We start from the raw sequence: 23,561 nt of genomic DNA, 5'->3' as shown, positions 1-23,561 counted from the left end.
GAGAGAAGCTGGAGATTCTCCCGTTGTTTGAAGGTAAGTTCTCCTGTTTCCCAGGGAGAAACATGGAGAAATAGTAAGTTCACAGAGCTAAGAGTCAAATTACTAAGGGATAGAACTTACCTTCAAAACAATGGCAAATCCTCCTGTTTTGAGATTTTGTTATCCTGCTAGCTTTTCTGGCGCAGTACAACCCCTTCCAGTTTTTTAAGAGTACTTTTTGCTACCAGTCTGTTCTATCTTAATGGAGCTGTACTTAAAATTATGTGGTCAAATGGTTAATACCAAGATTATTTGGTCTGAAGATTGTTTCGAGGAGAAAAGCACAGACTTTGGCGGTAACTGGTTGAACTGAACCCTGGTTTAGCCACTTACTAGCTTTTTGACCTTGGGAAATTACTCAGCCAGTCTGTCAGCTTCTTCATCTATCCAATCGAAATAATAATATTACCTACCTGATACAATAATGGTAGGTACACCGTAAGTACTCAATATGTGCTATCATTGTTTCACTTTGTTTTGCTTTTAAAGATTTACTTTATTTATTTGAAAGGCAGAGTTAGAGAGAAGGAGAGACAGAGAGAGAAAGATCTTCTATTTGCTGGTTTACTTCATATAGCCACAACGGCCAGAGCTCAGTCAGGCCAAATCCAGGAGCCTGGAACTCTATACCCGACTTCCACGTGGGTGGCAGGGCCTCAAGCACTTAGGTTATCTTTCGCTTCTTTCCCAGGCACAGTAGCAGGCAGCTGTATCGGAAGTAAACAGCCGAGACTCATGTGGGATGCCAGAGTTGTAGGTGGCAGCCTAACCCACTGTGCCCAGTGCCAGCCCGGCTATCCTTGTTTTTAATATGCTTAGTTGTAGTATAGTTCCTTAACATTTTTTGGTTCAGTATCCGATCTTTGTGCTATAAAACATAGATCTATACTACCTTAAATGAATTGTTTAATTATATAAGCAGATGGGAAATTCTTTTGTGCTAAACATTTTGGATTTATTCAAATAGGCATTATTGCTATTCACCTCTGCAAAAGGGATTGACCCTCTATCTGGTCAGAAGAACTAATTGGAATGCCCGACAAGCTTCTTGCACATCTGGTACCTAGTGCCTGTTTTTCTCTCATTAGCCAGGAGTTACTTCATTCAATTAACAAACATTTACTCAACACTTGTTTTGTCAAGTATTATGCTAGATGCCGGAGCTAGGCACTCTGCCCTGACAGTTCTGTTCCTCACGCATCCTCCTGTCTCCAGGGAGACAGAGACAGCCTAGCAGCCACTTCCTGCAGTGCTGTCCATGTCTCCTAGGCAGAGGTACACAAACACTACTAGGAACTCCTGACCGGCAGGGAGGGTGAAGGAAGGGGCCAGGACAACATCTAAAGTGGACGTTAAGGACATTTAGGATTAGATGGGAGAGGGGGAAAGCCTGAACAAGAGATTCCAGCAGAGAAATTGCACCTGCTATGAGCCTGAGGTAAGAGAGTTCTTGGAACATTTACAGCAATTAAAGTAGTTCCTTCTGGCCAAAGAGTAGAGTTTAGAATTGTGGCCTAAAGTGATAACACCCCTTTAAGATTTGTTAAGCTGTTTAAGTAGAGACTAATGGGAAAACAGCAAAAGATTTTTGAATCAATGAGTAACATGGAAACTCTCCACTTAACCCGTGGAGAATGAATTAGAAAGGGCATCGATTGGAAATAAGGAAATGGGGGGAGCCAGAGCTAGGGGAATGGCTGAGTAGCTGGCTTCCAAAGACACTGAGCCCATAGACCAACAGGACTGGCAGTGCACTGGGTGTGGGAGAGGAAGGCAGTAGGAATAGACTTCCAGATCTCTGACTGCGTTACTGGTAGAAATAGTGATATTTGAAGAGAAGTGTGTTTTTAGAGAACAAAAGGGAAAGAATTTGCTTTCAACTGTTGACATTCTGAGTTTGAGGCCCTGCTAAGAGTTAGACTGAGTGCAGTAACTTAAGTTGTCTGGTGGAACCTCCATTTAAAAAGTAAAAAGAAAGAGGTGAAATGGGTGTTAACAGCATGTCTTTGCATATTAAGGCTTGGAAATCTGGTGTGTATTTACAGTGGGCTGCAGTCACATTCTAAATATTCACTAGCTACTGTGGGATAGTACAATGCTAGACCTAAGGAATTTGGTCTAGGCTACAGATAGAGCATTAGGAATCAGTTATTTTTAAGTTTGCCTAGCAGAAAGTGACATTCTGGGTGGATTTTAAAGTTTAATGCAGAATTTGTTTTGTTGCATTATGATTTAATGATATAGGTCTTAACTCTCTACCTCAATCAGTGTATTAAATGTTCCTCATATGTATCTCTTCTGTAAAACTGTTGTCTATATATATAAAACGTGTTTGTTATTACAGATCAATCTCAACGAGGTAGCCTCTTCACTCTCTTTTTGAACAATCCTCTAATGGCCTTCCTATTTGTCTCTGGATTGTCAAGCATGCGTAGAGGCCTGTGGGAAAAGTGTCAAGAATATCTTCGAAAAATCAACCGCGATATTGCACAGCTACTGACACATTCACGTTCAATAGGTACCCTACTAATCTAACTGCACACTTACCAGATGTATTAGAATGGCTTATAATCGTTGCTTATTTTAAGTTGTTTGGCCTTGTGAAGGTGTTAATCCCAGGCAGGGGAGTCGAGAGGCTTTCCTGCAGTCTCCTTCCCCCTCTGAGTTGTTACTTCCGTGCAAGCAGCCTTTTACTGTCACCTTTCTCCTCTTTGCAGATCAGGCATTCCTCCAGTTTTTTGGAGATGAATTTCTTCGCTTGCTTCTCACAAGATTTATCTTTTGTTCAGCTACCATGCGGATGCACAAGATTTTTCGGGTAGGCAGAGAATACTTTTAAAGACAAATTTTACCATTTTGGTTATTTAAGAATCATGTATTGTATTTTAATTATGTTGAAGTTTGAATAGATCCAGAGTAATGCTTGCAAATCAATGTGTCTGGTGAAAAGATGGCATAAGGAACACTCTGAGGACCTGCATCCTACTCAAGAAGTGGTCCACTGTCACTACTGCGGTCCTCTCAGCTCCAGCTGTCATCCTCAACTTTATGTTTATCTCTTGTGAATAGTTTCGCCACACCTGTTTGAATTTCTACACTGCACATTGATGGATCCACATTGCTTTTTTTCAGTCAGTATGATATTCCTGAGACGAAGCTCTGACTATATGAGGCGTTGTTTGACCATACATCACAAATTATCTGCTCCACTGATAATGGACACTTGGGTTGTTGCTGGTGTTTTATTATTCTGTAAATGATGCCACTGTGAAATTCTTGTATCAATTTCCTGATGGTCATATGAAAGATTTTCTCTGGAGAAATATGCCTAATACTGGGATTGCAAGGCCAAAGGGAGTAAGCATCTTCAACTTGAGTACCTAATGCCAACCTGTATTCCAAAGTGGCCACACCAGCCGACACTCAAGCTAGCAGTGTCTGAGAGTTGCCATTTCCCCAGTCGTTCCTTACAATGGTGCAGTCATGGTTCATATTTTCTATGAATCTGGCATTGTAAAGTGGTAAATCATTGTGGTTTTTATTTTCATTCCAGATTGCTCTTGAGGTTGGACAACTTCTGTGTGTTATTCTGTGTTCTCCTTTGTGGAGTGTTTTCAAGTTTTTTGCTTGACTTAATAGTACATTTTGTAGGACTGGCACTGTGGCATAGCAGGTAAAGCCATCACCTGCAGTGCCAGCATTTCATATGGACGCTGGTTTGAGTCCCGGCTGCTCTACTTCCAATCCAGCTCTCTGCTGTGGCCTGGGAAAGCAGTAAAATGTGGCCCAAGTCCATAGGCCCCTGCATCTGCATGGGAGATCTGGAGGAAGCTCCTGGCTCCTGGCTCCGGATCAGCACAGCTCCAGCCTTTGCGGCCAATTGGGGAGTGAACCAGTGGATAGAACACCTCTCTCTCCCTCTCTCTCTTTTACTCTCTGCCTCTCCTCTCTCTTTGTAACTCTGACTTTCAAATAAATAAATAAATCCTTTTTTTTAAAAAAAAGTATATTTTGCTATTTTTATTTCTTTCTGTATATTGATCATAGTGTAGCAATGTATTTCATTTTATAAGAAACTGCAATCTTTTTTCAGAGCGGTTGTACCATTTTTGACTCCTCCGAACAGAGTCTGAAAGTTGCTTTGCATCCTTGTTGGCACTTGATATTGTCAGACTTTAATTATGACCATTTTCTTGGATATGTAAGTGTACCTGATGGTTTCAACTTGCATTTCATGGTTCAGTAATGATATTGACCATTTTTCATGTGCTTATTGGCTATATTTTATATCATTTTGTGGCTTGCCTTTATATTTTCTTTTAAAGAAATATTTTTTATTTTTTATTTTTTTTTGACAGGCAGAGTGGACAGTGAGAGAGAGAGAGAGACAGAGAGAAAGGTCTTCCTTTTGTCGTTGGTTCACCCTCCAATGGCTGCCGCAGCCGGCGCGCTGTGGCCGGCGTACCACGCTGATCCGATGGCAGGAGCCAGGTACTTATCCTGGTCTCCCATGGGGTGCAGAGCCCAAGCACCTGGGCCATCCTCCACTGCACTCCCTGGCCACAGCAGAGAGCTGGCCTGGAAGAGAGGCAACCGGGACAGAATCCGGCACCCCGACCGGGACTAGAACCCAGTGTGCCGGCGCCGCAAGACGGAGGATTAGCCTAGTGAGCCGCGGCGCCGGCCCCTCAACAGTTTTTTGATTTCTCTTTTGATTCCTTCTGTGAGCCACTGTTCATTCAGGAGCAGGCTGTTCAGTCTCCATGTGTTTGCATGTGATCTAGAGACTCTCAGGTTGTTGATCTCCAGCTTCATTCCATTGTGGTCAGAGAAGATTCATGGTATGATTTCGATTCCTTTGAATTTGCTGAGGCTTGCTTTATGGCCTGGCCTGAGGTCTATCCTAGAGAAAGTTCTATGCACTGGTGAGAAGAAGGTGTATTCTGCAATTGTAGGATGAAAAGGTCCATTCGGTCTATAGTGTAGATTAACTGTTGTTTCCTTGCTGATTTTCTGTCTGGTTGATCTGTCCATTGCTGAAAGTGGGGTAGTGAAATCCCCCATTACTATTGTATGGGAGTCTGTGTCCGCTTTAGATCCATTAACATTTCTTTTAAATAGCCAGGTGCCCTGTAATTAGGTGCATATACATTTATTATAGTCACATCTTCCTGTGGAATCGATATCTTAATCATTGCATAGTGCCCTTCTTTGTCTCTTTTAACAGTTTTTGTTTAAAGTCTGTTTTGTCTGATACTAGGATGGCTGCACCAGGTCATTTTTTGGTTTCTGTTAGCATGGAATATCTTTTTTTTTTAAGATTTATTTATTTATTTGTGAGTCAGAGTTACACAGAGAGAGGAGAAGCAGAGAGAGAGAGAGAGAGAGAGAGAGAGAGAGAGAGGTCTTCCATCCGCTGGTTTACTCCCCAATTGGCCATAACGGCTGGAGCTGTGCCGATCTGAAGCCAGGAGCCAGGAGATTCTTCCAGGTCTCCCACATCGGTGCAGGGTCCCAAGGACTTGGGCCATCTTCTACTGCTTTCCATAGCAGAGAGCTAGACAGGAAGTGGAGCAGTGGGTCTCGAACCAGCGCCCATATGGGATGCCAGCAGTTCAGGCCAGGGCGTTAACCCGCTGTGTCTCAGCGCTGGCCCCAGCATGGAATATCTTTTTCCATCCTTTCATTTTCAGTCTGTGTGCATCTTAGTTGGTGAAATGTGTTTCTTGTAGGCAGCAAATAGATGGATTTTGATTTTTTTTTCCATTAAGCCAGTCTGTGTCTTTAACTGAAGAGTTGAAGCCATTTACATTCAAAATGACTATTGATAAGTAGCAACTTGGTTCTGCCATTTTTCCATAAATATTCCTGTTGTTTACTTTGGATTTCCTTTATATATTTGCTGGGAGATTTTCTGCCTTCACCTTTCATAGTGATGACTGTGTTTCTGTGTGTAGCACATCCTTAAGCATCTTTTGTAAGGCTGATGAGTGGTGGCAAATTCTTTCAATTTCTGTTTGTTATGTCTTTATTTCACCTTCATCATAAATGAGAACTTTGCAGGGTACGGTATTCTGAGTTGACAGTTTTTTTCTCTTAAGATGTGGATTACATCTCACCAGTCTCTCCTAGCCTGTCATGTTTCTGATGAAGTCAGCTGAGAGTCTAACTTGAGATCCTCTGAAAGAAAGCTGGTATTTTTCTGGTGCATTTTATTTATTTATTTATTTATTGACAGGCAGTTAGTGAGAGAGAGGGAGTTATAGACAGTGAGAGAGAGACAGAGAGAAAAGTCTTCCTTCCATTGGTTCACTCCCCAAATGGCCGCTACGGCTGGCGCTCTGCCGATCCAAAGCCAGGAACCAGGTGCTTCCTCCTGGTCTCCCATGCGGGTGCAGGGCCCAAGCACTTGGGCCGTCCTCCACTGCCTTCCCGGGCCACAGCAGAGAGCTGGACTGAAAGAGGAGCAACCGGGACTAGCACCCGGGGTACCAGTGCCGCAGGTGGAGGATTAGCCAAGTGAGCCACGGCACCGGCCTCTGGTGCATTTTAGGATTTTCTCTTTATGTTTTACTGTGGAGAGTTTGACTACAATGTGTCATGGTGAGGATCTTTTCTGGTCATGTCTTTGAGGAGTTCTCTGTGCTTCCTGTACTTGGACATCCCTTTCTCTAATTTAGGGAAGTTTTCTATCATTTTTTCACTTAAAAGGCCTTCTCACCCATTCTGTCTTTCCACTCCTTCAGGAACTCCTAAGACCCATATGGTGGATCGTTTGATAGTATCCCATAGATCTCCAACACTGTTTAATAGTTTTCTAACTTTTTCTTGTTTTTTGGTCTGAGTATAAAATTTCCAGAGATTTGTCTTCTAACTTGGCTATTCTTTATTCTGCCTCACTGAGTCTGTTGTTAAGGCTTTCCACCGCATTTGTATTTGATCTATTGAATTCCTTATTTCCAATATTTCATTGTGATTTCTCTTTAAAGTCTCAATTTCATGGGAAAATTTTTCTTTCTTGTCATGTATGGATTTCCTTAGTTTGTGAATTTGCTTCTGATTACTTCTAAGTAACCCTATGATCAATTTTTTGAATTCTGTTTCTGGTATTTCTTCAACCTCTTCATTTTCATATTTAGTGTAGATGCGTTGTTGTGTTCCTTTGGGGTGTCTGTTGTCTTCCTTATTCTCGTTTCTTGAATTGCTGCATTTATTTTTAGGCATTTGTGGAGATACTTGGTAGTTTATATTTTGTCCTTGTGAATAGTGGGGTGTCTGCTCTGTCTGTTCACTCAGTGAATTCCCTGAGACGGGTGCAGGGTGTGGCCAGGGAGCTCTGTTTAGTGCTCCGGGACAAGGGGAGTGTCCACGGTGACTCCCAAATTGGGTGTGGTAAATCACCCAGCCCCCCCACCCCATCAGTTCTCCCAGCCAGACTCAGGGGTCTCCTCTCAGCTGGCCGCTGTGCTCGGAGCAGGCACAGCTGTTATGTATGTCCAAAATGGCACCCGCCCACTCTTGGCTAGTTACAGGACACTACTGCTGGCTGGTTGGGAAGAGAGAAGCATGCCCCGTTTTGTCCCTGTAGGTTGGCAGTATACTGCCCACCACAGGGCTCCCAGCCAGGCTCACACCAGGCTCTTCCCGCAGCTTAAATGCCCGTGGTTTGGGCCGCTGCGGTCTGGTTTTACCTCACTCTGCGAGGCTGGTGCTGAGGCTCTCGCTGCTGGGCTGCTGAATTGTGTGCGTCTACACCCTCCACACGGATCCAGTGTTCCTAATTGGAGTGAAGTTTCCTCTGCCCTTCTCTTCCTAACTCCTCCCTGAGATTGCACTCTCTCCATGTTGTTAAACTGTCTTCCCCTGGACCAGAGCAGTAAGCTCCCTCCCTATTCTGCCATCTTCTGCTCCAGTCCTTTGCATTTCTGTATGAATTTTGGCATCAATTTCACATTTTGCTTGTGATTGCATTGAATATATATAATCAATCTGTTGGGAATTGTCATTTTTATAATAGTGAATTGTACCATTAATAAATATGGTATGTATTGCCATTAATTTAGGTTGTTAGTGTCTCTCAGCAAGATATTGTAGTTTTGGCCGCGACAGCCAGAGCTGGGCTGATCCGAAGCCAGGAGCCAGAAACTTCCTCTGAGTTTCCCACTTAGGTGCAGGGGCCCAAGGACTTGGGCCATCTTCTACTACCTTCACAGGCCATAGCAGAGAGCTGGATCCGAAGTGGAGCAGCCAGCGCCGCGGCTCAATAGGCTAATCCTCCGCCTGCGCCGCCGGCACACCGGGTTCTAGTCCCAGTCGGGGTGCCTGATTCTGTCCCGGTTGCCCTTCTTCCAGGCCAGCTCTCTGCTGTGGCCCGGGAGTGCAGTGCAGGATGGCCCAAGTGCTTGGGCCCTGCACCCCATGGGAGACCAGGAGAAGCACCTGGCTCCTGCCTTTGGATCAGCACGGTGCACCGCCCGCGGCGGCCATTGGAGAGTGAACCAACCACAAAAGGAAGACCTTTCTCTCTGTCTCTCTCTCTCTCACTGTCCACTCTGCCTGTCAAAAAAAGAAAAGAAGTGGAGCAGCTAGAACTCAAACCGGTACCCATATGGGATGCCGGCACTGCAGGCAGTGGCTTTACCTGCTATGCCACAGCACCGGCCCTAATTTTGTAGTTCTTATTTTTAAGATTTATTTATGTATTTATTTGAAAGGCAGAGGCAGAGAGAGAGGTCTTCCATCCTCTGGTTCACTCCTCAAATGGCCACATGGCTAGAGCTGGGCTGATCTGAAGCCAGGAGCCAGGAGCTTCTTCCAGGTCTCCCATGCAGGTGCAGGGGCCCAACCACTTGGGCTATCTTCTACTGCTTCCCCAAGCCATGGCAGAGAGCTGGATTGGAAGTGGAGCAGCCAGAACTTGATCCGGCGCCCATATGGCATGCCAGCATTGCACTAGCTGGTAACTGCCTTATCCATTATACCACAATGCCAACCCTGATTTTGTAGTTTCTATCATAGAGGAACTATATGTGTCTTACTAAATGTATTCTAAAATATTTCATGTTTTATATTGCTTTGAAAATAAAATTATTTTTATTTCATTTTACATCATTTATAACTAAAAATAGAAATGCAATTTTAAAAACTGGCCTTGTAGGGTAGGCATTTGGTGCAGCAGTTAAAACCCTGCTTGGGATTCCTGCATCCCATTTCAGAATGCCTGGGTTCAAGGCCTGGTTCTGCCTCCATTCCAGCTGCCTGGAGAGGCAGCAGCAGCTGATGGCCTGGGTGCCTATGTTCCTGCCAATCACAAGGGAGACCCAAATTGAGATCTGGGCTCCTGGCTTTGGCCTAGTCCAGCCCTGGCTATTGCAGACATTTGGGGAGGGGAGTGAACCAGAGGATGGAAGATCTCTCTCTGTCTGCCTCTGTTTCTGTCTCTCAGCCTTTGAAATAAATTTGAAAAAAAAAATTGAAATTGACCTTATTAAATTAGTAGTTCTTTTAGCTTTTTACACATTCCTTAAGGTTCTGTGTGTACTCATACATGACCATGTCATCTTCAAACAAAGCAATTTTACTGCCTCCTTTCCAGTTTGTGTGCCTTTTGTATTTTTTTGTGCTTTATTCCAAGGCTAGATCTTCCAATCAAATGATGACTAGAAGAACTATGGGACATGGACATCCTTGTGTTCCTGATTTGGGGGGAGAATTTTTAACATTACCATAAGCTATAGTGCTAATTGTTGGTTATTTATAGATATCTTTTATCAGATTGACTGAGCTCCCTTCTCTTCATAATTTCCACAAAGCTTTTATCAGGAATCAATATGGAAAGTTGTCAAGTACTTTTTTTCTGTGACTGATTAATATATATTAATTGTGTTAATATGATGAATAGCTTTAATTGCTCTTCTGAGGCTAAATCAGCCTCACTTACCTGGGTTAAACCAGTTTTGTGCTCACACATCTTCCTTTTACATTGCTGAGTTCAGCAGGATGATATTTCATTATACACTTTTGCATCTGTTTTTATGACTGGTTTTGGAATTTAATTTTCTTTTTGTGGCATGTTTTCATGTGGTTTTGTTATCAGGGTGATATTGGCCACATTTATTGTGCTGAAATGCATATCATTATCTTCTGTTTCTGAAAAGAATGTTTTAATTTCTTACCATCTCTTCCTTGAGTGGTTGCTAGAATTCCATCAGTGAAGCCACTTACTCCTGTAGTTTTCTTTTGGGAAATTTTTAAATTATGAATCCAATTTTAAAGGGATATTTATGTTTTCTGTTTCTTCTTGCTCAGTTGCAATAATTTGTATCTTTCAAGGCATTTGCCTAATTTGTTGGTATTTGTTCATATTGCTTACAATTTTCCATTTTTAAAAAGTTTATTTATTTGAAAGGCAGAGTTGCAGAGAACTAGAGAGATACCAAGAGAGAGAGATCTTCCAGCCACTAGTTCAGTCCCCAAAAGGCTGCAGTGGCCAGGGCTGGGCCAGGCCAAACGCAGGGGCCTGGAACTCCATCCAGATTTCCAACATAAGAAGCAGGAGCTCAAGTACTTGGGCCGCCATCCAGGGCTTTCTCCCGTGCATTAGCAGGAAGTGAACAGTCAGGATTGGAGCAGTGTGGGATGCTGGCCTCAGCTTTGAGGGTGGCAGCTTAAACCACTGCACCACAACCAAGGTTCCAACCACATATTATATGATTTAGTTTTATGGAATGTTTGCACTGGCAAATCTGTAGAAATAGATTAGTGCTTGTGCAAAGCTGGGAGGGGGGTGTTGGAACCAATATGGGAAGGTTATCCTAAGTTCACAGGACTTCATTCTGGAGGAAAATGTTCCAAAATTGTGGTGCTAGTTGCACAAACCTGAAAATATATGAAATACCATGGAGTATGTACATTTTTTAAAAAAGATTTATTTGAAAGAGAAGGAGAGGCAGAGAGAGAGGGAGGTCTTCCATCCACTGATTCACTCCCCAGTTGGCTGTAATGGCTAGAGCTGGGCCGATCTGAAGCCAGGAGCCAGGAGCTTCCTCCAGTTCTCCCACGTGGGTGCAGGGGTCCAGGGACTTGGGCCATCTTCTACTGGTTTTCCAGGCCATAGCAGAGAGCTGGATCAGAAATGGAGCAGCCAGGACTTAAACTGGTGCCCATATGAGATGCCGGCACTGCAGGCTGCATCTTTACCCGCTGCACCAGCCCCATGGAATATATACTTTAATTTTTTTTTCAATATTTATTTTATTTATTCAGAATAGTTACAGAGACAGAGAGGTCTTCCATCCACTGTTCACTTCCCAAATGGCCGTGCCAGAAGCTTTTTTCAGGGTCCCCCATGTGGGTGCATGGCTCTAAGCACCTGGGCCATCCTCTGCTGCTTTCCCAGGTGCATTAGCAGGGAGCTGGATCGGAAGTGAAGCAGGACTTGAACTGGCACCCATATGAGATACTGGCACTGTAGCACTGGCCCCAAATTATACACTTTGAATTAATGACTTGTATGAATGATATCTTAATACAACTTAGTCTCACTTTCTTTATCTGTAAAATAGTGGTAGCAATAGCTGTCTCATGAGGTTGTTTTGATATTTCAGTGAAAGCAATTGTGCAATACTTAGCACAGGTGCACTCAACTTTTTATGCATTGTTTTAGCTGTAGTATTTTACTGTTTTTAAGGTTATTGTAACTTGTGACTTATGACTCAGGTTATTGAGACTTATGACCCAGAATGTGATTTAACTTGGTAAATAGTCTTTCTGCACTTGAAAATAATCCTTTGTATGTTTGAGACAGAGAGAAATGTCTTCCATCAGCTAGTTCATTCCTCAGATGGCTGCAATGGCCAGAGCTGAGCTGATCCAAAGCCAGGAACCAGGAGCTTCTTCTGGGTCACCCACATGGATGCAGAGGCCCAAACACTTGAGCCATCCTCAACTGCTTTCCCACACCATAGCAGAGAGCTGGATCGGAACAGGAGCAGTTGGGATTTGAACCATCGCCCATATGGGAGTCCCGCGTTGCAGGTTGAGGTTTAGCCAGGTGTACCACAGCACTGACCCCAGGATTCTTTGTATTCTAATCTTCTTAGACGGAATCCTGTAAAATGTGAACTTTTTCAATTTGATTTAACTCATGTTATTTATATCTTCTGTATTCTTACAGTATTTGTCTGCTTTTTCTATGCCTGAGACCAGGAGTATTTTTTTTTTTTTTTTTTTTGACAGGAAGAGTGGACAGTGAGAGAGAGAGAGACAGAGAGAAAGGTCTTCCTTTGCCGTTGGTTCACCCTCCAATGGCCACCGCGGCCGGCACGCTGCGGCCGGCGCACCGCGCTGATCCTCCGATGGCAGGAGCCAGGAGCCAGGTGCTTTTCCTGGTCTCCCATAGGGTGCAGGGCCTAAGCACCTGGGCCATCCTCCACTGCACTCCCGGGCCACAGCAGAGGGCTGGCCTGGAAGAGGGGCAATTGGGACAGAATCCGGCGCCCCGACCGGGACTAGAACCCGGTGTGCCGGCGCCGCAAGGCTGAGGATTAGCCTAGTGAGCCGCGGCGCCGGCCCGAGACCAGGAGTATTTTAACCTTTAATTATAATTGTGAATTGGTTTCTCATTTCAGTTTGGTTTTCCCTTGTGTATTTTGAAGATCTGTTTTGGGTTCAACTTTGTGAGGTGCTGAGAAAAGTAGTAATTTATTCCTCCAAATATTTTTCAATATGTGGGAATATGTAGAAATAGCCAAATGAATAATTTCCAGGGGACAGTTAATTGCCTGATTCTTCAAAGAGTGCTCCTTTTGCTTCCATGTCAGGTTTTTATTATTCCTTTTTTTTCCTAATTGTATTTTTCTGATTTTTCTTCACTTTTTAGTACCTCTTGAACTTTTTTTCCACTTTTTTTTCTGATGTTCTGAAAAATCTCATCACTTTCATGTTGTACATTTATTGCTGAAACCTGTCTTCCTGAGATACAGCCTTGATTTTTCTAATTCTGCTTGTGTGACGGTTCTTTCTGTATTGCCTGTTACCGCAAATAGGTTATACTGTCCCCAAGTTATCTCCTCCTTTACTTCTCTTTTCCTTCAGTAGCCACTAACTCTATTCTCTAGTCGTCTGTTCCTGAAATCTTAGTCATTTTTAAAAAGATCCATTTCAAAGGCAGAGAGAGACTGAGATAGATCTTCCATGTGTTGATTGATTCCAGAAATGGCTACAGCCGTGGGGGGCTGGGCTAGACCAAACGCAGGAGCCAGGAAGTCCATTCAGTCTGGTTTGTGAGTGGCAGAGGCCCACTGCTTTCCCAGGCACATTAGCAGGGAGCTGGATTGGGAACGGCAGCCAGGACTCGACCCAGTGCTCTGACATGGCGTGCCAGCACCTCAAGCCATGGCTTAGCCTGCTGTGCCCTAACGCCAGCCCCTCACGGTCTTTGTTAACACTGCCTCCTTCTCTTGTAATTAATCGACCCTTTCGGTGCTGTGTAGTCAGCTTTATGGCACTGTAACAAAATCCTGAGACAGCTAACTTTATAAAGAAAGGTGTTTATTTAGCTCAAATTTCTTGAGATTCTAAGTCCAAGGTCATGTCTTTTCCCCATTTTATTTTCCACTGCATTGTCTATTCATTCAAAGACTGCCTCCAGCAGGAAGGAATGAATATGGTTTCTTTATGATTGTAATCCCAGGAAACAGCGGGCCTCAGTGAGCATCTGTGGAAGGACCCACCAAATGAGTCATGCGACATGATCATTTTAAGAGCCATTCAATATGTTCAACAAATATATTAGCAATAAGATTCATACTAACATGAAGGAAAACAATGCAGGTGAACTTACTCCTGATATCAGATCAGTGCAATTTTCTGCCATTTGACTCTAAAACTTGACTTTTTTCTTCTTTCACTACCAGGAAACACGAAATTACCCCGAATCATATCCACAACTGCCAAGAGACGAAACAGTGGAGAACCCTCACCTGCAGAAGCACATTTTGGAATTGGCATCCATTCTGGATGTTCGAAACGTGTTCTTTGAGAATACCATAGAGGACTATTAAACCCTCTTGTTGAAACAGTTTCTCATTTTCCACAGATTTTAAATGGTGCAGTTTTCTAATGTGATGACAGACACATAGTGGTGTTACTTAGTTTTTATTTTTTAATTTAGGACCACCGTTTTAAAAAAGAAACTGAAAAGAAAAATATTCAAACTTTTAGGGTAACTGTTTTAAAATGCAATCTTTCAGATCTTTTAAAAAAGTCAATCTTGGAATTTTTATTTTTCAGTTTTGAGGTATGGGTATTTACCTCCAACATCTAACCCTACACTCCAGTAGTCACTATTCTCATCATGAGAAGAGTAAATCATTTATTTTTGTATAATGAGGAAAATCCAGCTCTTACACTTGGACCTTAAATGTCTGATTTTGGAAAATACAAAATTGTTTGTAGCGATGCGACGAGCCAGCACGGACTACCGAAAATCAAGAACAGAGTCCTGCCATGGGTTTCCTTTTCATTCCAAGTTAGTAGGTAGAAATCTGTGTGATTCTCAAAGCATGATCAAGACAGTTCTTCAAATTATTTAATTCCTTTAAACACTGACAAAGTTTCAGAAACTGTAGAGGATTGATTTGCATCTGAAAACTAAATCTTTAATTGGAGACCTGAGATGATAAATATTACTTGGAACATGTGAGCACTGTGTTATCATGAAATTTGCATATTTTGTTTTCTTTGTAGTCTTTGCTGGAAATGGAAAAAACACCAACTTTTAAATATTTCGGTCAAAACATCAGGTTGTTGGTTGCCTACTACAGTGTCTCCACTGTAAACTCTGAGTTTATGAGATCAGGTTTAAAGCTGCATTGATGCCCGTGGCAAACAGTACAGTTTTTAATTGTTTTTGCCTAATTCAAATTTATGAGACTTCACAGTCAGGTACAAACTTTAGTTGGGGGTAGCTGTGTGTGATCCTAAACTGTAAGTTGATTTTGCATTGACAATTTGGGAATAGGATTTGTTCAAACTCCCTGTATTTAGAATTTTATATTCATGCCCTTTTTATAATTTAAAAAATATATGAAGATTTTTACATTTTTCTTCCCTGTCATCCCCTTCATAATTTCACAGACAACAGCTATGACATTTTAGGATTCTTCCCTATTTTGATTGCACAGCATTCAAGTTGGGAATTCTATGTTTCGAAAGGCCTTCCTACCTAATTTCTGTCTAGGCTCATATTCTACCTCCGGTAGTCCCAGGTGCAATGAGGCGATTGCTTTTGGTACCCCCTTCCTGTGTCCCTAGGGAAATGTTCCCGTAATATCTTTAACTGACTTTCACTTCTGGCATGGAGGATAATTTGAATCTAAGTTATTCCCATACCAGCTCCATTTTGCTGGTTTTTCCATTGAGGCCTTGAGAAAATTTCTTGGATTTGGGGTCTTTGACGTGTTATATTTCCTTTTTAAAAATATTTTTGTTGGTTCTTTCAAACAGTGTTTCAGAAAACTCGAGCAGGGTTACCCTGGAAAGAGGTTTCCATTGCTGGTGGGTTTTCCTGTTCAGATAGATTGCTTTCCTTTCTTCAGTACCATACTAAAGCCCGCAGCTCTCCCTTTGTGACAGTGCTTACTGGACCCTAGTGATATACTGTCATGAGTTTTCTGACCTCTGTGTGAAGTTCCCTGAGGTTCTATGCTAGTGAAGTCCAGCCAACATATATATTCCTGTTCTCTGATGTTTACCACAGTATTTACTGTCCTGGTCTTTATTCCCACCTGCTAAGCATAAGGAACACTCGTCTGAGGACTGGGAGCTGTGTGTTGGATTCCGGCTTTCCTGGTCACAGTGTCTTCATTTCTTTTCTCTTCAGCACTCTCAACTGTGAATGAAGGGTTGGTCCAGGGTCCTCTCCAACTCAGTAATTCTACAATTTGAACTCTTGGTTCCAAAAATACTGAAATCCTCACTTCTACAGTGAGGAAAACTGGATTCCTTGTTTTTAGTATACACAACATTTCCGTTTTCATTTCTAGGTCATATTTACCTAGATTTTGTTCAAGAAAATATCTGAGTCCCCCTTAGCTGTTTTAGAAACTAGTTCAGAGAGACTCCCTGGAGAAACTAGAGCTTTTATGATTAGAAACACATATATCTTAAAAATCCAACAAGGGTTTGGATTATGACATTGCCCTTCAGTTTATGTAAATGCGATTTTTTTACTGACAGTTAAAAAAATCTAAAGTAGACTGAAGTGATCTTGAATCTTCAAAGAGAGGAAACTGTGCTAGAAAATTCCTTTTTTTTTTTTTTTTTTTTTGCTCTGACAGCCAGAGTGGACAGTGAGAGAGAGAAAGGTCTTCCTTTGCCGTTGGTTCACCCCCCAATGGCTACTGCGGCAAGCACACCGCGCTGATCCAAAGCCAGGAGCCAGCCAGGTGCTTCTCCTGGTCTCCCATGGGGTGCAGGGCCCAAGCACTTGGGCCATCCTCCACTGCACTCCCTGGCCACAGCAGAGAGCTGGCCTGGAAGAGGGGCAACCGGGACAGAATCCGGCGCCCCGACCGGGACTAGAACCCGGTGTGCCGGCGCCACAGGCGGAGGATTAGCCTATTGAGTCTTGGCGCGGCCCTAGAAAATTCTAAACTATTGCTTCGCTAATGCCTTCAAATGTATACTGAGCAACCACTTTACTCCAGATTCCCTTCTGGACAAGTCTGTGTTAGAAGATGGTTAGTAGACCAGAAGACATTTGGAGCATGCTGAGGGGTCTCTTGTTTTTTAGAGAACAACTCTTTAAAAGAGTGATCCGGATCAACCTCAGTGGAACTTCACATCTGCACACTGTGTGTTTCTTTGTCTTGTCTTTTTTTTTTTTTTTTTCCTTTACTTTGATCATGGAGGTTTTAAACACACATAGAGTTTAATGATCCCTTGTAGTATCCTTTATCCAGCTTCTACATTTTAAGGTTTTATTTTAATCAAGGAAGGAGAAATGTAAATGGACAGTCATTCAATGGGCTCAACATGACAATGGCAAAGAATCTATTGTTTTAAGGGCATAGGCCTCTCCTGTATAAATATAAAAATTTTAAGCCCTGTTTATTTAATTTTATAATTCACAAAAATTTAAGTATTGGAACTAAGAACAGAGCAAAGCAATGGGAAAGAGTGCTGCTTTGCTTTCAAATTGCTCAAACTCTGCCTGGAGATTCTGATCTAGTCTCTGGTTTCCCTTCAGAATATAGAATACATGCAATTCCAAGAAGTCAGTTATGTACAGAAGGAAAGGAAGCACAATGTAATTTTTCTTTATCTGTGTATTTCTGAAGTCAGTAAAGTGACTGTCCTTCCTGATACTGAGGAGAAACTCAATCCAAAATGTCGCTGTTACTCTGATAGAGGTAGAACTAAAACTCAAATCCCATCGCAGTCCAGTCTGCAAGTAGCTCAGACAGCTTGCTCCCTGTAACAAACGAGAAGGAACTGGAGATTTATAAGTTGGCATAAAAAGCTGTGGTTTGGTTTGGGTTGCCACTCAGGCCTTGAAGGTTTTAAATTATAAAAAATCCAGTTACTTTTGTCTTTGAGTGTGTATACGTGTTTTCCTCCTAGAAAGGTGCTCTCAAAACTTCTCAAAGCACAGAATTTATCATACCCTTTATGTTTTTACCAAATTGAAATGTTTCGAGATAACAGAAGCAGAATAGATGGTAATTGTACCGAATTTAGTTGAGACAAAGGGAAAAGTGACAAATCCTATTTATATATCAGTTTTGGAGTTTCTCTAGCATTCTTCAAGTTTAATCTCTGACCTGTGATTCAGTAACTGTGTAAAAAAGCAGTTTGGACCCAGTTGAAAAGTCTCATGCTTAGTTATCCACGGAGAGTTATAATCAGCCTGATATCCAGATCATTCTTGACTGTAAGTGCAGTAAGGTGCCAAGATATGCAAACTTGGCCCCTACCAATGATTCAGAACCACCTCCCTACCCTCTGAGAGATATGATGCAGATATGAATGCTTTGAGCCTCTTAGTGATATTTTGGTTGTTCTGGTTCTTGTGTGTTTCGAGAGTACAAAGGGTATTGACATTGAGGACTCTTACTGAGTTTATTTATTTGAAATTCTTGTTTTATTTGCAATGGCATGTGTATATTTTTGTGATGCTAAATGCAATCTATGTGTATACTTTTTGTATATGTGTACATACGTGTAAATATCTTGGTATGCAATGATACAGTATGTGTATATTATATACCCATACCCATTGTGGGCTGAATTTATTTAAGTTCTGTGAGGACATCCTAGTGGCATTGTTCATGCTGCTGTAATTAGGTTGTGGTTGTATCTCATTCACAAGCTTCTATTTTGAGGGGCTTGTGTTGGGATAAATGGGCTAATTTGGAGTTGAAATTAGGATATGAAGATCTTAACAGAAAGCTGGACATTCTTAGCTTTAAACCCTTCTGCAAATTTAAACTGATGATAAATTCATGATATAAACATGAAATGCCTAAGTATGTGAAACTGAGACACCAGCAGGTTCTTTAGGTGTGTTAGTTCTTTATTTTCTTGACGCACATTTGAGTACTGTTACTGAATGGGAAATTATATTGTTACTTAATCAAGGGACTTTGGGAAAAATCACTTGACTCACATTTAAAATAGGAAATTGTTCTTTAAGGGGGCAAAATATATTCCTAGTTATCATTTCAATACCTGATACTGAACTTTAATTTTGGAACTTTTTTTTTTATCACTGTGCCTCGTTGTGTATGTGTCTCTGTGAGGCAGTGAAAGGGGCATGAGCTAAGGGAAGGCCCGTCCTCGGTGGGATGGGGTTCAGCGAGGAGCGGGACGTTGTTAATCCGTGTGTCTGCAGCAGCTGTCGGCATTTCCAGCTACAGACTTTTCTTACTGGAACGGCATGCCCAAGATGAGTATGCTCATCTGAGAAGGCGCTCCCGGTGAATCAGATGCCTCCAGTCGTTTTGCTCTGTCTCTGTGAGACCACTTGTGTTCTACCATTTTATGATACATTCACACATAGAGTTCTCAATATTAGGATGGTATGCTATCAAAATCCGGGCCTTCAGATGTTTACCAAGGATGATAGGTTTGGGGAGGATATGTGCAGTGCCAACCTGTGAATCTATGGAATACTGCAGAGTATCAGTGTTCATTTACTCCTGTCTGTCTTCAACTGACATGTTTGCGTAAAGTGAGTGTTAAGAGATGTATTCGGGTACATAGTAAACGCTCACTGGAGAAATTAAGGTTATTTTTTCATGACAAAATGCAACTTGCAAAGCAACTTTTTGCCCTACTCTTCAGAAGACTAAGTCTATTTGATTCAACATTTAAAAATGATCCTACAGAGGGAAATTAGTTCAGGAGTCGGTTTTAACCACCCCCCAAATGGTACATTTCCTCTTCTTAGTCTACTATTGGCAATTCAATTATGGTATTAAATTTAAAATTACAGCCTTTTTCTTGAGAAGTCAGTGAAAATGTCCATAGGGTCTGATACTCTGTTGTTTTATAACTTTTTTTTTTTTTGCAATTGGAGAGAACAGATACGAGGCTACTTAAAATTCAGGGAATTGACTCACGCTCAGTGTGGGCACTAATTTGAAAACATCAGCAATGAAAAAAATGCCAAAAGACTGTATTGTGACTACAGCCTCTAACTGTGGGAAGTCAGTAACTGCAGCTGAGTAAGAAATGAATTACTTAGAAAAGCAGCCCTTTCCCCCATTCTCCCATTCTCCCACACTGATACTCTGTGTGGTACTTCTGAGATTCTGCGACCACTCACATTAAAAATGGTAAACAAATGATCTTCCTCAAACTAGAGTTTCAAAACAATGTTCCACTATCTTCCAGTTTCAAGTTTTTAACCACAAAGACTCACGTAAGCATGCCTTGTATTTAAGGACAAATAACTGATGTGTGAAAGCAATCAATCACCTGTTGACAGTAAAGGTGCCAGCAGATATAGGGGAAAATGCGCTTAATTAGGTAAAGGTAAATGTGTGAAGTATAATTTGTTGGTGCCATAGAAATATTTTCTTTAGAATCTTGTAAATACAAAATGTTTTCTTAATCTAAAATTGGTACTTTTCACTTACTAGTTTGGTGTAATACTGACTTTTGAGAAGAATTCCATTTTTACATAACATTGTTACTTTACCACTGATGGAAGCACCATTTCTTAATTTATAATATCTTTGTTAATTTCTTTTGTGGTTTTTAAAATTTTTAGTTATCAGACTGCTCTAAGCAGGGTGATTTTTAACAACATTTGAACAGTAGATTCAGAGTTTTTAAATAGTTTGAAGTACAGTGTAATATATATCACAGATTCACTTAAATCATTAACCCTGAATTTGATCTTAGAACACACTATGTATTGGGAGTATTCTTCCTGTTTTGGTAGATACACCGTCTATATCCTAAGACAATCATCTTTTTAAGTATAACATTATTTACTGATAATTTCAGATTTTTACTTTTCTGATTGGCTTACAGAATGACAGTCAATAGAGCGAGTTTGTATCACTCTGCGTGAGGTAAGGAATTATGGCTAGCCTTCTAGTAGGTCTGCAGTGATGCATATTTAAATTTTGATGTTAAATCATAATATATCTTGAAGCTTTTATTATGAATGTCCACCTGTCCATGATTGAACATTGAGATTTATAAACATTAAAATTCAAATCATAAGTATTCTCAAATTTCAAATCAGTATGAATAGCCATTTTAAAATATGGAACGATATGTAATCCCAAGTACTTCCAAACCATAGAGAAAATAACTATCTTTTTTTTTTCAAAATTTTATTCCCACCCTCCTTTGTATGCTACTAATTTTTTTCTAAATTAAAAGTATGTAGTGTGATATATTGAAAATCTGCAGGAAAAAAGGCTTAAAGTGCTGTGGAACAATAAGAATTTTTATTACTATTTCCTGAAATTTTTGGTGGTTTTAATACTGTCATCATTAAAATCACCTTCCAAGTGTAAACTTACAACTTGAGTCTTGTGGCTTCTCAAGAGTTACCTGGAAACACTTTTTGCCACATAGACCTTGTGGCTAGTTAATCCAACTGTCTTTTGTTTTTAATAAACCTTGCTGTTCAACTATCAGAGTCTTATATTTTTCAGGGTTCTTCCAGTTGAGATAGAAAGATGTTAGATAATAGAGAAGGCAGATACAATGTCCTAACATATTCATAGTAGATTTTACAAGTGAAGAAATTTTTACAAATAGTCTCTTCATTGCATAGCACCAGTATAAAATAGGGGTTATATTAGACATGGAATCAGATGAAGCAGTTATAAATCACTTTTTACTTTGCTGTAAAGGTTGTTCGTCACCTCAGGCCATGCATTTTTTTCCCCTCATAAAGTTGAGTATCATTCATATTACTCAAACTATCACTAAAGGTTAAGTTAATCAAATAGGAGTTAAAAGAAGTTATGTTTGATCTTTTTCCCCTGAAAACTGTCTACAATTTTGAAGCTATTATCTACATTATGAGTATCAGGTAGAAATGCACTTGTTTAAATCACAGCAAACACTATATTTGAAGGACCTAATTACTTGATTTTCTAGTGGTGTGAAATACTATTTAAAACAGTTGTGCTTGTCTGTAACTGAAATGTTATAGAATCGTTAGCACTGTAGGGATTAGAGTTCCATTAGCGCTCCTCCAGAGACTGAAGCACAATAATGTCCATGTCACACTTATCCAAGTGCTGCTAATCTGTCATGCCGATAACGAAGCTATTTGGTTGCCTCTCTAGATGTTCACAAATCAGTGTAATCCTTGAGACCTAGTCTTTGTTGTTCATTTGTATTGAAATGTGGATATTGTGGGTGATAATTTTAGAACCAAATTCATTAGCTCAGCTCTTCTTAAGACAGCAAACCGTTTGGATGTTTTTATGTTACCAGAATAAATTCTGAAGGCGTTATTTACTACCAGTGACTAAGGGGGAAAGTCAATACTGTCAATATCAATTGCCTTGAACATTTGTGGTATTGTAAACGTTCTTGTCTGTTGTTTCTAAATCGCTTAAGCCATACATTCTCTTAAATAGGGATTGTTTTGTTTTGTTCCTTTCCAGCAGCCTTTTTCTGCATTGTCTGTTACGGTTAATACTTCATAGGTTTTAGAAATTGAAAAGTTCTCGCGAGATTTTATTTTCTTGAGCTCATCACACTTGACTCTTGTATGATACGTGATTTGTCATAAAAGATAGCAAGCCTTTCACTACTTCACTGAGTAAACACTGTGATTCTGCAGAGCGGATTCAGTGGGCTTTCTAGTATTTTCTTCTGTTATACGGTGCCCACCACCTTAGGGCACTAAAATACTAGCGGATGGAAAGTTAAACACTATTGTTTTGATGTTTATGAATAATAAGATTACAGAGTATTCGATTTTTGTTGTCAGTATATTAAAGCAATTTTTGCATTGATAAATGTTCTCTAGGAATGTGACTGCATACATCAGGTGTGAACTCTTGTAAATGAATTTTGTATCTTGATCCACATATATATTAAGTGTATCATCAATATAAAAATAAACATTATTTGCTTAAACTTTTTGGTACTTCAGAACTGCTGACGGTTTAAGAGGTAAGCTGTTAGGGTTTGCCTCCTTCAGCTGGCACCCCAGATGCTGCCAACTGTTTGGGGTTTGCAGATTCGAGGCTTCTTACTCTAGCTGGTATATCTCTTTAGAGCCCTGGGCTTCACACACCCCCACCCCCACCCCACCCCCGCCTTTCTCCTGGTGGTCAGACTGGAAGAATCAGGTGCACTGGCTGGCGGTGGGGCTGGGGCAGGATTCGACACCTGACCTAGGATACTGATGGGCACTGTGGCCACGCACAAGGCACTTGCACCCTTTAGACTTTCCTCACGTGTTAAAAGGAGGCGGCCCATCAGTAGTGGATACTGAGATTAATACAGCGGGCTGCCCCCAGCGGATTTTTCAAACGCCAACCAGATCCGAGTACTTTCAGAACAAGGGCAGAGTTCTGGAAGCTTCTCCCAGGTGCCGTTTACACGTGTGCTGGGTTGCGATGGAAAAGGTAGCACCTACAGTTAAGGCACAGACAACAAAAGTTGAAACGCCACTCACATCGCCAAGATCCCAGAACTAGTCTCTGCAGCCCCAGGGTTCCCGGGATCACCCAGACACAGTGACCAGGCAGCTGCGCGGCGCGCGGCGGGGCTGGCGCCAGGCGGCCATGGCCCGGGGTTTCCATCCAGCCCGCGGCACACAGCGGGTCTTCCCTTTGCCACGAGGCTCCTCCCACTTCCTCGACTCTACACCAACCCCGTTCACAAAGACAGGTGAAACGACGCATTTGTCACCCACGGGGCTGGCCGGCCGCTGACGTGGCGAGTCCGCCTGAGGGAGCGCCAGGCCCGGCGCCCGCGCCCTCCAGGCGTTCCGGCCCAACCGCCGCCCCAGAGCTCGCGCGCGCGCCGCG

General features: G+C 41.7%; 1 protein-coding gene across 12 annotated transcripts in view; it reads left to right on the top strand.

The window, feature by feature from the left end:
* The window catches only part of SCAI (suppressor of cancer cell invasion), a 166,576-nt gene extending 143,914 nt beyond the window's left edge, over positions 1–22,662 (top strand). For 8 of the 12 annotated variants that reach the window (XM_051837831.2, XM_008273310.4, XM_051837874.2 and 5 more), the window contains 3 exons: positions 2,384–2,557; positions 2,757–2,857; positions 13,956–22,662. In XM_051837831.2, the coding sequence (XP_051693791.1) occupies positions 2,384–2,557; positions 2,757–2,857; positions 13,956–14,102 (422 nt within the window). In that variant the 3' untranslated portion in view covers positions 14,103–22,662. The remainder of the gene's footprint in view (positions 1–2,383; positions 2,558–2,756; positions 2,858–13,955) is intronic. The other 4 variants (XM_070056861.1, XM_070056857.1, XR_011382083.1 and 1 more) reach the window with 3 other exon arrangements.
* The last annotated feature ends 899 nt before the right edge of the window (positions 22,663–23,561 follow it).

The sequence above is a fragment of the Oryctolagus cuniculus genome, chromosome 1 (genome assembly GCF_964237555.1).
Source record: "Oryctolagus cuniculus chromosome 1, mOryCun1.1, whole genome shotgun sequence".
NCBI classification, from domain to species: Eukaryota; Metazoa; Chordata; class Mammalia; order Lagomorpha; family Leporidae; genus Oryctolagus; species Oryctolagus cuniculus.
The sequence above is the reverse complement of the archived record's forward strand: the minus strand, read 5'-3'. Positions and strand labels throughout refer to the sequence as shown.